At 43.2% G+C, this 15,316-nt stretch overlaps 1 protein-coding gene across 6 annotated transcripts in view; it reads right to left on the reverse strand.

Annotated features, from left to right (window-relative positions):
• Window positions 1-15,316, reverse strand: part of POSTN (periostin) — an 89,887-nt gene that overhangs the window by 37,359 nt on the left and 37,212 nt on the right. For all 6 annotated transcript variants that reach the window (XM_082245385.1, XM_082245384.1, XM_082245382.1 and 3 more), the window contains exons 9-13: window positions 14,036-14,170; window positions 12,708-12,856; window positions 10,797-10,933; window positions 7,423-7,553; window positions 4,537-4,667 (exon numbers count right to left, since the gene is read on the reverse strand). In XM_082245385.1, the coding sequence (XP_082101511.1) occupies window positions 4,537-4,667; window positions 7,423-7,553; window positions 10,797-10,933; window positions 12,708-12,856; window positions 14,036-14,170 (683 nt within the window). The remainder of the gene's footprint in view (window positions 1-4,536; window positions 4,668-7,422; window positions 7,554-10,796; window positions 10,934-12,707; window positions 12,857-14,035; window positions 14,171-15,316) is intronic.

Below are 15,316 nucleotides of genomic sequence, written 5' to 3' on the forward strand. Positions count from 1 at the left end.
CTGCTCCCCCAACAAACGCAGCCGTCTGTGGCTGGAACTGAAGCGACTTAAAGCGCAGGTGGTTTTTCTGCAGGAGACTCATTTCACGGCCGCATCTGCCCCCAAACTCCCGACCCCCCTGTACCCCCAGTGGTTCTTGAGCCACTCCCCGGTATCTAAATCCCGGGGTACGGCTATTGCAATCCACAAGACCTGCCCCTTTCAGCCGACCGCTCACCTGACCGACCCACAGGGCCGTTTTGTGTTTCTTAAGGGAACCATCGGGGGCCAGACTTACACCTTCGCTACGTTGTATGCCCCTAACACCCAGCAGATTTCCTTTATTGATAGGGTGCTGGAGCTGTTGTCTGGTTTTCGCGAGGGTCGTCTGGTCCTTGGGGGGGACTTTAACGTGTCCCCGGACCCGTCGTTGGACGTGTCGGCGGGCCGCTCGGCGCATTCCTACGCTTTCTTACGGCACTTTCGCAAATCCTTCCAGGAGCACGCGTTGGTCGATAGCTGGCGTGTGCTCAACGCCTCCGCTCGCGATTATAGCTACTATTCCGCTGTCCACGATGTCTACACCCGGATCGACTTGCTGTTTGTCGATCAGGGTGCCTTAGACTCGCTCCTGGACTCCACGGTTGAGCAGATCACGATCTCTGACCACGCCCCCATTACCTTGCGCATAGCTCTGGCCCCGGTATCCGCGAAGCCCTGGTCCTGGAAACTCAATGAGAACCTACTGGATGACCCTCGGGTCTCCTCGGGGGTCGAGGAGACGCTCGCCCACTATTTTTCCGAAAACGCATCAGGGGAAGTTAGCGAAGGCATGGTGTGGGAGGGGCACAAGGCCGTGGTCCGGGGTTCCCTCATTGCCTGGGGTTCCAAGCTTAAGAAGGAAAGGCAGCTGGACTTTCAGCGGGTCCTCTCTGCTTTGCAGCGTGCGGAACTGTCCCACAAGCGCACCTCTGACCCTGCAGCTCTGGCGGAACTGACTGAGCTCCGTGCCACTTTTGCGAAACTGTTGGATCGCCAGATTACCCGTCGGCTTAGGTACATGGCACATCGGTACTACGAGTTCGGTAACAAATGCGGCAGGATGTTGGCCAGAGCGCTCCGGAAGCGCCGGCTCTCGGTCCATGTCGCCAAGCTGCACACACCGACGGGCACCCCGGTCTTTCACAGCTCTAGAATGGCGTCGATGTTTCGGGACTACTATGCGGCCCTGTATGACCTCTCTCCTGGCGGGGATGCGTCATCTTTGGCGCGTAGGCGCCGGGAGATAGATGAATACCTGTCGTCCGTGGGTTTGCCGGGTGTTTCCTCGGCCCAACGTGAGGTCTTGGAGGCCCCCATCACGGTAGACGAGTTACTAACCACGGTACGGTCTCTTCCGGACGGGAAGGCTCCCGGTCCGGACGGCTTCACCAAAGCGTATTATATCAGATATTTCCCCCTACTCCACAAGCACATGTGCGCCTTTTTCAACAAACTGGCTGAGGGGGGTAGCCTTCCTCGGGACATGTCCTTGGCGCACATTACGGTCCTACCCAAGGACGGCCGGGATCACACTGTACCCCAAAATTACCGCCCCATCTCGCTTTTGAACACGGACCTGAAGCTTTTTGCCAAGGTCCTGGCGAATAGGATGAAGTCTCTGATTCCCGACATCGTGCACCCGGATCAAACAGGGTTTGTGCTGGGGCGGGAGGCGAGGGACAACTCTGTCCGTGCCCTCCATCTTATTCACTGGGTCCGCACCCGGTCTCCCCAGCCCCCCTATCTACTGCTGTCGACGGATGCGGAGAAGGCTTTCGATCGAGTGGATTGGAGCTTTCTCACGGCCGTCCTAAAGCGATTGGATATAGGTCCCCGTATGCTGAGTTGGATCTCTGCCTTGTATCAATCCCCAGTGGCCTAGGTTAGGGTCAATGGCAACCTCTCCGAGCCGTTCCCCATCCGAAATGGCACGCGACAGGGCTGCCCCTTGTCGCCCCTGCTATTTGCCCTGACCCTGGAGCCTTTGCTTTGCAGGGTGCGGGCGAATGTGAACATTAAGGGGGTCACGGTGGGCTCTTCGGAGCATAAGCTTTCCGCTTACGCGGACGATGTCCTGTTCCACGTGACGGACCCGGTCACCTCGCTGCCCAATCTGATGGCGGAACTCTCGGAGTATGGTAAAGTGTCCAACTTTCAGGTAAACTGTTCTAAGTCAGAGATCCTACCCATCTCTATACCCCCGTCTATGGCGTCGGCGTTACGGTCCTCCTTCCCGTTTTCGTGGACGGTATCCACCATGAAATATTTGGGTGTCCATCTCACCCCCTCCCTGGACTCCCTATACGCTTCTAACTACGTCCCCTTGTTACGGCGGATTCGTGGAGATCTCGAGTCCTGGAATAAATCCTCCTTTACGTGGGTCGGCCGCACTAATATCCTTAAGATGGCGGTTCTCCCTAGAGTGTTGTTTCTCCTGCAGATGCTCCCTGTGCCGCTTCCCCGGCGCTTCTTCGCCGAATTGAAGAGCTTGTTTATTAACTTTGTTTGGGGGGGCAAGAGACCTCGGATAGCTGTTGCTTTGTTGCAGAGGACCAAAAGAGAGGGGGGCCTCGGCCTGCCTAACATTTTGCAATATTATAGAGCTGTGGCTCTCCAACGCCTGTTGGATTGGCGGTTTCAGACCTCCACTAAACTGTGGGTCTCCTTAGAGAAAACGGTGGCCGGCAGAAACTTGGCATACGCCCCGTGGGTGCCTGCGGAGGACAGGGGACTGTCGCATTGGGCATCCCCCCTGATGACCCACTCACTTCGGGTGTAGGATAGGTTGAATGGGGCCTTGGCTCTGGCCCCTTCCACTTCTCCGCTGGCTCCGGTGGGGGGATTTCCTTGGTTCTCCCCGGGTGAGCGGCTATCGTTTCTGGGCTCCTGGGCCAGCGACGGTGAGGTCAGCTTGGCTCGTTTCTGGTCGGATGGGCAGTTGGTCCCCCTGGGGACACTACGTGATCGCTATGGGAGCTTTCCATTTGATTTCTGGAGGCACCGACAGCTGTCCCATTTCGTGGCCTCGCTTTGTCAGCGGGCGCAGATCAGGACCGAGCTTACTGGCTTTGAGCGTCTATGGGCGGCCCGTGACCCCCAGCCGCATCTAATTTCCTTTCTGTATAAGTTGTTGGAGTCGGCCAGGCCCCCCTCAAAGCCTTACTTTATCCGGGCATGGGAGAGGGACTTGGATCTGGAGTTCTCCCCCGAACAACTCCATAGAATGTACCGCATGACCCATTCTAGCTCGGTAGACTCAAAAACGCAAGAGAATAACTACAAACTGCTTACTAGGTGGTATAGGGTCCCAGCCACTCTGGCCAGGTTTTGCCCCGGGGTCTCGGATGGCTGCTGGAGGGGCTGTGGGCAGAGGGGGACGCTCCTCCACGTCTGGTGGTCGTGCCCCTTGCTCCGCCCGTTCTGGGATATGGTTCGGCAACACATTCGGGCTGGCACCGGTGTGGACCTGCCGGACTCCCTGGGTCTTTTTCTCCTGCATGCCCCTCTGGTGCCCATTTCGAAATACAAACAAAGCGCTCTTCCACATTTGCTCAATGCGGCTAAGCGCCTTATCCCGATCCATTGGAAGACCTCCAGGGTCCCTAGTGAAGCAGACTGGCTTCGTAAGGTGAAGGAGATTATGGAGGCTGAGGAGTGGCTGGCGACTTGTAGGGGAGCTAAGGAACAATTTGATGCTGCCTGGTCCCAGTGGCATTTTTACGCCCCAAACTCTTTTCCTGTGTCCTCCAGTCTGGACGTGGCCCTCTTGGCGCTGGCCGATCCTGAGTTCCGCCGACGAGTCCAACAGGCCTCGGAGGTTCCTACTACCTAGCTACATTTCTCACCCTGTCGGTGGTGTGAGTTGTGGGCGCCAGGCGCGGACCTCCCTGTTCCCTTTCTCCCCTCCCTCCCCCCCCCCCCTTCCCCCTTTTTTTTTTTTTTCTTTCCCTTTCTTTTCTCTCCTTCCTTTTTTCTTCTCTCTCTCTCTTTTTTCTATGTTTCTGGCTGGCGAAGCTTCCTCCCCCCCCTTCTCTGATGCTCTGGATGGGGATCCTCGATGCTGGAGTGGTGGGCCATAGTGTGTAGATTGGTTTGGTGGTCTGGGCTCTCTCTTCCCCTGCCCCCTCCGGGGTTTGGGGTTGGGCCAACTGGGGCCGAATGCCCAGGCCTGGGAGAGCCCCGGCCCCGTCAGTTTTTGGTTACTTAGTGGTCGGACCCCGGCCGAGGGTCTTCGATCCCACTCAGCAGCTCCTCTGATGTGAGCTGGGGTTTGAGGCGAGTCGCCTCGATGTTATGTTGTGTCCTTTTTTTTTTTTTCTCTATATGCTTGTGCCAGTGCTCTGCCCATCCATCCTGTATACTTTTGTTCTTGTATTTTTGTCGATTGTTATTGCACTTTTATTTTCAATAAAAATTGATTATACAAAAAAAAAATACACTTTACTGTAGGATATGCAATATGATTTAGGGGCTTAATCATTTTTAATGCATTTATACTAAAAGACTGTAACTTACAAGTTTAAACATAAGGTTCTTTCCTTGGAGAGATTTCACAATGTTTGTTACACCAGGCTCAAATCCACCACCAATGAATACTCCTGGGGCCAGATGGTAGAGAAGGAGGTTCTGAAGAGCAAGTTTGTTACCTAGTAACACAATGGACAGATTGTATGAAGCAAAACAATCATTTAACTCACAAAAAGGCAAAATAACCAAGCTGATGCATATATATATATATATATATATACACTGTATTAACTTTCCTCATTAGTCAGTTTGGTACTAAGACTTACTATTATTGTAAACAGTACTAATTTAAGGTGTAACTCCACTTTTGTTGAGAAAAAAAGCAATCCCCTCTTAGTGATTAATGTATATTGCATGGGTTTTAACAAACTCTGTTGCAGAGTCCTAACTGCTTTTCTCTGTTGAAAAAGGTGTTTTTGTTTGGAGATTGAATCTAAATGAGAGTGCCTTTTTCATTATTAGTCAGCTGATTCACTTTCTGTTTTCTAATGAGGAAATTGCAGTGTCAGACCCCCTTTAGACAGGATTACCCCTTTCAGAGCATCTCACCAAACATGATTGATGCAGAGGATGTCTGAAATCTGACTTCTGTATTTGTGCATACTTCTGGAAAATCCGTAAGCCAATCACATAAGCAGGAAATTACATTTCAGGGGGTGCTCAGTACACCAATGTTGTACGGAATACCTCCAGCTTGCCAAAATGCAATGAATTTTACAGAAATTTACAGTACTGCAGATTGAAAGGAAAAGTCATTTTAATGACACTTAATTGCAATATGGCTTGAATAGCATATTTGCTATATATTTATGCTATGTTTGCTATATGTTTATGTTATATATATTTTTTTTCAAGCTTTTTTCACAAAGTGGAGTTGCAATTTTATAGATGGCCTCATGATGCTTTTTCTATATGCTAACTGGAAAATATTTAACAGCATTGCTAATTTCTTAGATAAACATTTTCTGAAAGCTACTTTTCTACACTTAGCTCACTATAGTCGGCACTGAAGGCTGTCTCCAGTTCATAAAAATAAATAAAAAATAATCATTAGTATCTTTAAAGCTTCAAGTGACTGACGTTAACACAGAATATTTGGTTGCCCTTATCCCCATAGAAAAGTTAAAAATAAATAATATATACACAGTTTTTACATTTTTATTATGCAAATGTGTTAATCCTTGTAGATGTTTCTCAATACAGAAGAAGTGCAAAGTGTTAAAGTGTTAGTAAACCCAGGGCCCTGCATTCACTATATCTGGTCTCCCACAGTACACAGAACACAGAAATGCAATCGTTTTAGTTAATACAGACTGCTAAATACATTTTCTCATCAGCAGTATATAGCAGTCTTGTGATTTCTATCAGTGTCTGGTTAAAGCTTGTAGGAGGAGTTTTATATTTTCACCTGATTGTCCTATGAGACTGCAGGACCTCTAACCCTCTCTCTGGACAGTGCTGATTGGCCCTGTGCTGATCACATTCACTTTTCCAAGAAAAAAAAAAAACTCTCTAGCAATACACACCAAACTGAGCATGTGCAGCTTGTCCCCTAATGCTCTGTATAATCAGGAAATGGGTTGAAGTCAATGGAGGAAGAGGAAGATCAGAGAGACTGGATCACACAGCCTTTATATACAATACATAGGATTAACCACTTAGGTTCCACAGTATGAGTATAATAAGCATGCTTTGCATTCATTTCTTAAAGAGTATGATAAGCATGCTTTGAGTGAACTTCTTAAAGAGACCCTGTCGCCAGTTCATTCATGACAACAACAATCTTTCTGTTCATTTGAACTATTTTAGGTATGCTATTTACCTGTAAATACCTCCCTTGTGTGCACATCCTAAAGCACTGAGACTGGGTGCCATCATCTTGCATGTGAAATGATCAGCCCCAGCAGACTCAGAGCTGTCATTCCCATTCACCCTTCTCCCAGTAGCTACATACTGTAAAAGTCTACATAGTAAAGTTAGGGGAGGAGTGAAGGAGCTATACCAGCACAGAGAGTAATTAGACACTCCCAGAACAGAAGAGGGTTATGACATCCAATGAAGGAGGCGGCTGTGCTAGGGAATTCACTTTATGTAAAGAAAGCACATTGCAAGCAAATTGCAAAAAACACATTGCAATTTGCAAGTCAATAAAAATGTTTTTGGAAAGGAAGAGGAATTCTTAAGTACTTGGTAGTTCTGTGCTTTTGCCTGCATTTTTTTTTCAAGTTAGTGACAGGGTCTTTTCAAAATACAATTTACTGGCAATTTCACCAATCCACTATGCATAGTTTTAATGTAATCTGTATTTTCCCCGCCAATTATGCTAGTTTTGTTGTAAAACAAAATGTTATGCAAATGTAAGGCCCCCTCCCTTATATAATAGAACTAAAAAAAAAAGTGGTCCCCCACCACAAATAACAGAGATGTGCTGGTGGTCACTAGGTTCTTCTGACTTACTTATATTGTCAAAAAGGTGGATTGCAAATGTGGGATAGTCATATCGGTTCATTGTCATGCTCAAGTGATTACAGTAATCAAGTATTAATTGGGTTCGGTGCAAAGATTTTAAAAATCAGGTTTTCTAAACCTTATGTTCAACTGTTTTAAAAACAGCCAAGTAGAGTATACAACCTAATATAAATGGTAATTCAATTCCATACTTTAAATCAAGCTTTCTTAGACCAGTCATGGAAGGACTAATACTAGGTCATGTTTCCATGTCCTTTCAAAGAAATACAGGTGGAATGGTTATAAATAAATATTTTGAACTTTTATTAATTAGCACAGTGATGAAAGCTCCCGTAACTCTGAAAACTAAGCCCTGGTAGTGGTTTCCTAGAACAGATTTAGAAAACTCAAACAATGCAAACCTACTTTTCAGAAATTCAATATCGCTGCTGCTAAGGTCTTTGAAGGCATCATTGGTAGGGATGAGGAGGGTCCAGGCTCCAGATCCTGACAGAAGTTCTTTCAGATCTGCATGTTGGATCAGGTCTAGGAAAATGCTATCAGCAAAAACAGAAAGATGACGTTACATGTGCAAACATTTCAAATGAATAATAACATAATACACATCATCATAAGGCAAACACTAAACTCTGGAATGAACTTAAAGAACACGAATACTGACAAAAAACAAGAATTGTTGGATGGTCATCAGTCAAGTGGCCATATGCCATATTAGTTGTTCTTTGCTAGATGTTTGCCAATAATATATGTGTATTGCAATGTCAAAACTGTATTATCTCTGCATTGCCAGCTGAAACCATTTTTAAAAATATACATTCATCTAATAAGGAAAATGTGCAAAGTGTAGTAACTAACAAGAACCAGTGAGAATTATATATCATATAGACAGCAGGAATCTGACATTTTATTTATTGGCTGAGAGAATAAACTTTGCCTTCCTCGTTGCTTCTTGCTTAGCTTCATTGCCACTTGTAGTTTTTTTTTTTTTTAATACACCTTTTTGTTTGTTTTTTTCAATTAGGAATATTTCCTAGAATACAGTTTGTCTGCAGGTATTTTCATCTCCAGCAGCATAACATTATTTTATACCCATGATCAATCCAAGTAACACTGTGTACAATAAATGGGGTCATTGTGGTGTACTGTAATCTAAAAGAAATGTTAAAATTACTGTACAAACCACAAACCAAAATCTTCTAATAAAACTCTGCCAAACCAAAATGAAGTCAGCTTTCATAAATGGCTTACTAGGTACATGTCAAATGATTCATAGTGGTTTATGAAAAGATTCATAAACCTGTGCTGCATAAATGATTGATGAAAACTGCTCAATCAGCAAATCTAAATTAGATGTTTGTATTTCCAGCACATGAGCTCATACAGACATATTGAATATATTTTGAGCAGAAAGACATTTCTTCCATATCTGTCTTATAACAACCAGCTCCTTATATATTCGTTTGATACATGTATGCAGTGATGTGGCTGCAAAATAGCTACATTTGCTGTTTGGTGAAGTCTTTTTATGAACTGTGGATAGTCAAGAATCCATTGCTGTTCGTGGCGGCTGTGAGCATCATTGATAGTCAATGTCTATAAATGCAAAGCTTGTATGAACATTGCTTATGCAAGACTTTAAAGCTCATAGAATTGTGTAAAAAAAGATTTGAATTGTCATTTTCTGTTGTGATCATGTAAGGGATATCCCATGCATGGAATACCTTTTAAGCCACAATAAAAAGTAGACACTAAAGCTGGGTATACACAGTTATTTTTTTTTTTTTTTTTCAACCAGCAGACTGATGTGGATGCAGGAATGTCCCCTGAAGTGCAGGGACTCCTCCATTTTCAGAATGCATTGGTGAGCAAAGGAGGTTTTTCAGCAGGACCGTTCAATGAAAGCTAATCTAGTGATTGGCTTCTGTTGCACCAGAAGGGCTGCACACAGATCAGAATTTGTCTGGACCTTGCTGAACCCAGACGATTTTCAATCCGTGTGTACTCAGCCTAAAATGTACAGTTATCCACCTAATGTAACTGATGAATACTGGGTCTTTCTAAAAGAAAGTATATTTCATTCAAGGGTAACTAAATTTATTGGGGCACAACTGTTCCCCAGAGTCCTCCAAAACTATTGACCATATAGTCATCCCAGTGTTCTTTACTATGTTATGAACACAATGGAAGCTGAACATTAGGTAATATTGAAGTAGTATCCTTGGACAGGCCACATACATCTTAATTTAAGGAAGAACTTAGGGAAGAACAGGCCCACTGAGGAGACTCCTATAAGACTCCATAGATCCTGGTGGCACAAGGGGCACAAATATAATGGGAGCATGGCAGCACAGCTGGAGGACAATTTCAAAAGAAAGCTCAGAGGTGAAAAAGTATATCCCCCACACACAAACAAAAGCACACAAGTTATATTAGTATCTGGTTTATGAAAAAAAAAAAATTAACGCGGAGTTCCACTGGTTTTTGTGTTCATTTAAAGTCAGCAGCTACAAAAAGTGTAGCTGCTGACTTTTAACAAACACACCCTCACCTGTCCCAGCGATGCGAGCCTTGCTTTTCTCCCTCTTCTCCCGTGCCATTGGGCATCACTACTGTGGGCACCTGGCTGTGACAATTTGCAGCTTCACAGCCGGGTGCGCACTGCGAGTCACGCTGCACATCTTAAGCACATCTTAATGTCAGGAGGCCTTAAAGCGGAATTTCCACTTTTGAGTGGAACTCTACTTTAAGTAAAATCCTTCAAACAAGGTGTTGCTCTAAGAGTGCATAGCCTTGTTATCATTTGATATTAGTTTCATTAGTAGTCATTGTAAAAAGTCTGCCTATCTGTAGTATCCTGGTGGCAGCCAGAGCAGTAGAAGAGCATACTACATCAACCAAGGCACCAAAGTCTAAGCTAAGGTGAAAATATGAGTTTTGATTTGCTAAAAGCAAGGAATGTTCCCTTAGATTAGTGAATGCTTTGAAAATTTACTTTCCAAAGAACAAATTCACTTGCAAGGAAAAAATGTTAATTTTTTTTATTTTGCTTGGATTGGATAAAGGAAATCAGCAGAGCTTCACCATATTCATTAAGCTAAGGGAAAATTCTATTTCAAAGTGAAAATCCTCTTTCAAAATGAATAGCCCATTTGCCTTTAGTAAATTAACCTTAATAGTTCTAAGGAGCATCATTCAATAAAGTGGTTATAATGTCAATTAATAGCATTACAGCCAGCCCCTCTGTTATAACAAGGTATAATACACAGTGTCAATCTTTTTTAAAAATTAGTCTGCTAAATACCTTATTTCAGAGCGCCGCTGTGCTTTCATGTGACCTCCCGCCACTCTCATTGCCCAATCTAAGGATTACAATGGGAGGGACTGAGATTCCCCTCTGACGTCAGCTGAGGAGCCATGTGACAGCTGTACTGTCTGCTCAGCCCCTCCCACTGTATTCCTTAGATCAGGTGAGTTGAGCTGCAGGAGGTCATGTGACCGCACAGAGGCACTCTGAAAAAAAGTATTTAGTGACATGATTAAACAAAAAAAAAAACATTGACACTATGTATTATACCTTCTTATAACAGAGGGGTTGGCAGTATTGCTACTCACTTACTTTACTGCCACCCAAAATAGCATCAGGAAGGGTGGGATGGGTTTGAAGATCGCTCGCACACTAGGAACTGACAGGCAGGGAGGGAGGGGGTGAGGGAGGGGAGAGAGGGGGGAGAGGAGAGACTCTAACACAGGGGCTGATGGAGACATGTAAAGAATTCTACCTGAAACGCTTGTCAAGGCTCAAGATGTCAAAGAATGATTTCTCAGCAGGCTTGATGATCTCTCTAAAGGTGTGAATGGCACCATTTCTTCCTTCTTTGCTTCCACGAAGCATGCAGGAGTTTTCAATGCATACAGCCTAATGTTTGAAACAACATTGTTTAAGAAACTTTATTTGCTATAATGTGCACTTCATAAACACAAATGGGGTATGTTAGCACAACTGGAAGTAGAGTATAAAGTTGATAGGTGTAGAAACTGCAGATCCCATATTTCCCTAATGGATATTAGTATGGAGGGCAGTAAATCATTTTGTTTGCATAGCAAGGCAGAAATAAACAGTATCAGTGAGACAGATTATATCAGGGATCCTCAAACTATGGCCCTCCAGCTGTTGCGGAACTACACATCCCATGAGGCATTGTAAAACTCTGGCATTAACAGACAGGACTAGGCATGATGGGAATTGTAGTTCCTGAACAACTGGAGGGCCATAGTTTGAAGACCCCTGGATTATATGATAGATTTACTATAATAATTCAACTTCATTCAAAAATTCCTCCTTCTGCTGATCCAAAGTAGCACTGGGACTAAATAAAACCTGACCCTGACCACTTATTAATTGTGCATTTGTTTGGAGTGAAAGTCTGTCTTATCTTTAGTGCTAAATTTGTCTCTGACCTGTGCAAATCTGTCTTAATTAGCTGCCCAAGGTAGAAAGTACAGGGCTAACAAATACATAGCAAAATTGCTTTGCTAAATTAACCACTTCAGACCCAGAAGGTTTACTCCCCTTCATGACCAGGCCATTTTTTGTGATACGGCACCATGTTACTTTAACTGACAATTGCACGGATGTGCAACGCTGTACCCAAACAAAATTTGGGTCCTTTTTTTCCCCACAAATTGAGATTTCTGGTGGTATTTAATCCCCTCTGCATTTTTTTTTTAACGCGCTATAAACAAAAAAAAGACAGAAAATTGAAAAAAAAAAAACAATATTTTTACTTTATGCTTTAAAACATACCATAAAAAATATTAAAAAATCTAATTTATTCATCAGTTTAGGCCAATATGTATTCTGCTACATATTTTTGGTAAAAAAATCCCAATAAGCGTATATTGATTGGTTTATGCAAAAGTTATCGCGTATACAAACTATGGGATATTTTTATGGAATTTTTATTTATGTTAATTTTTTTACTAGTAATAGTGGCAATCAGCGATTGTAAGCAGGACTGCGACATGGCGGTGGACAAATTGGACATCTAACTGATACTTTTTTGGGGACCAGTGACACTAATACAATGATCAGTGCTAAACAAATGCACTGTCACTGTACTAATGATACTGGCAGGGAAGGGGTTGACATCAGGGATAATCAAAGGTTTAAATGTGCTCCTAGGGAGTGCCTTCTAACTGTGTAGGGGTGGCCTAACTAGAGGAAGACAGAGATCCGTGCTCCTGCTTAGCAGAAACACAAGATCTCCATCTTCCTCTCTGGCAGAATGGCAGTCTGCCTTGTTTACATAGGCAGACCACTGTTCTGCCTCTCCTGGGAACGATTGGCAGGTTTCGGCAGACATCGCATCCATCGGACCTGCTAATTGGCTCCCGATGTGTCCAATTACAGCGGAAGCGAGTCACCGGCAGCGCACATGCGCACCCAAGACCCTGTGCACGAAATCACGTACAGGTACATGAATTTGCACAGGAGGGCTGCCCTGTCACAGTATATCTGCTTGAGGTGGTCCATAAGTGGTTAAATGTCAGGCATTCCAACTAACCAAGGAGCCAAAATCATGTAAAGGTTGATATATTTAGCATAGCTGATGATGTGCATAGAAAGTTTATAAAAAACATATTTTACTACACAGTCACAAATATTTTTTTTAATAGGTGATTAAACTTACCGTGCGGTACACAAACACTCTCAATGTCTTTCCACCGAGGGTTTCCAAGACCTGACCATTGTAAAGGCTATTAAGAACAAACTTTTGCTTAATGATGTGATTTTGCAGAATTAGTTTAAGGAGACGTTGATCCATTCTCATTGTTTCCTCTATAAAATTGAAATTAAAAAAAATTTCACAAAACAATTCATACTTCTACTAAATATAATTTTATGGTGACTGTGTACACAAATTTGACATCCGAAGTACCAGTTGTTAACCCGACAATAAGCAGGTAATTATCTGTGCACAAGTCATTTTTTTCTACTCCTCAGCCCTAAAAGTTAAAGTAAACCCTTAATGTCATCGGTAGTTTGATGGCAATCTGGAGCAATTCATCTTCAGCTCATAACAGAAGAACTGTACTAGGGGTCTAGTCAGTTTCTTTGACGTTTTAGCAGTGCCTTAGCAGCCTGCTCTGTTGTTTGCCTTATAACGTAGGAAGGCTGCCAAGTCACATTTAGGAGAGGGAACAGATAACTCAACTTCACTCAACTTCATTTGACTTTCACTGTCAGGATTTAGAAACAGCTCACAATACACTGCATAGCCCTTTTCACTTATCAGATGAACCACAAGAGCAAATAATCTGAAGAATGGACAACCCAGCCACTTCACTATTAAAAGGTGAGCTTGCAGAAGCCATATTGTCAGTGTACGTGTGTTGGATTTTAGAGAGCTGACTGTGTTGGACTTTTGTTCCCTTGTATATACAGTATACTGTATATACATACACTTGCTGCTCAACAGTTGTTGGAGCTGCCCATTGTGCCCAAATGTACAGTATTTCGTTTTACATTTTGGCATCAGCACATTTTCCCCATAACTTGTTTTTTAACCACACAAGTGACTAGAATTGAATACCAAGATGTAGATCCCAGTTCAAAATGTGCCAACTTTGCATTTTGAGCATGATTCACAAATTGCCCACAAATCAATCCATGGCCTGTTTAATCATCATTAATTGTTTTAAAGAATATTTACTGTGGGTTTAGAATATGTAAATACTTGAATGCTCATAGCCTGATTACACGGACACTTAAAGTCACCAGGTGTTTGAAATGCTCCTTAACGTCTTATATCCAGTAGTAAGCTACAGTACCTTTGCTGCAATTCCTGATCTGCTTTCCTGATTTGATTTATATTGTCTACTGCAATGTTTTTAATTTTAAAGTTTGTATTTTAAAGTTTCTCTGCTTGGTTCTCAACAGGAATAAATAAATACACCAGTAAGAAATAAATATGCATGAAATCCTACACATTTTATTAAACATATACATTTTGCTTACCAGAGAAAGCGTCATTTAATGGTGCCAGAAGAGTAAATTCTGAATCTGGTTTTAGAGAGGCTGCCAGTCCCATTTGGGCCATGAGGTCAGTGAAAGTGGTCTGTTGACTTCCGGCCAATTCTAAGACTTGCTTAGCTGAGTTTGTGAAGAAAGAAAAATTAAATGTAAAATAAATAAATTTGATGATTTCAAGCAATAGTCTTAAATACATTTTGTATTAACTAATGCAATAGAAAACACTTCATGTAGTAAATACAGGGAAAAGAAAATATGAAAATGAAAAACAACATTATTTGCAGATATATTTTATGGTAATTTGCTATCATGTAAAAATACAAGATCTTCTTCAGTGTCACTTGCACAGATGGACCTATTACAATACTAAGTCTTTGGTGATAACCTAATGCACTTTGTGAAATTTGAATCAGGAGTGAAATACACTTTTGAAGTGTCTGAATATGAATAAGTGGTGCAAAAGAACTTGCTTAACAGTGTTGGTTAAAGTGGTTTAAAGCCTCAAGGTTTTTCACCTTAATGTATTATATGCATTAAGGTAAAAAACCTTCTGTGTTGCAGCTCCCCTCAGACCCCCCCCCCCCTTTTCTTACCTGAGCCAGATCCAATCCAGTGATGTACAGGAGTTGTCTGTCTCCTCATTGGACAGATTGATAGCAGCAGGAGCCATCGGCTCCCGCTGCTGTCAATTTAATCCAGTGACACAGGAGTGGGGCCAGGTCCCACTGTCTGTGTCGATGAACGCAGCAGTGGGACATGGGAGTGAGCCCTCACGGGTGTTCCAGGGAAAGTGGCACTTGATGAAGAGGAGGGACCTGGAGCGCCAGCGGGGCATCCCAGAAGAAGAGGATCAGGGGTGATCTGTGCAAAACAATTGCTCAGAACAGGTAAGTATAGACGTGTGTTATTTTTATAAAAAATAAAAAAAATAAACAAACAAGGGTTTACAACCCCCTTGATGTCAAACACACAAACTGTTTTATGTTATGTTGGTATGTTCATTTTTTTGATGTGCACATATACAACTAGCATGTGCTACGGATCAATTCATCTTTCCATACTGCCATATAAATGAGAAAAACAAACAGCACCAATTGAGTAGAAAGGAGATGGGGGCTGCCAAAGTATTTCCTTCAGGCATTGACTTTAAAGTGTGTGTAAAGCCTCACATATATCCACTTAAGTGACTAGCCTCAGGTGCAACACGGAAATTAAACAAATACCTGTTTATCTGCAACCCTTTCTCATCTACAGCCTCCTAAAGCA

Source organism: Pelophylax lessonae (genome assembly GCF_965119305.1).
Source record: "Pelophylax lessonae genome assembly, chromosome: 2".
NCBI lineage: Eukaryota > Metazoa > Chordata > Amphibia > Anura > Ranidae > Pelophylax > Pelophylax lessonae.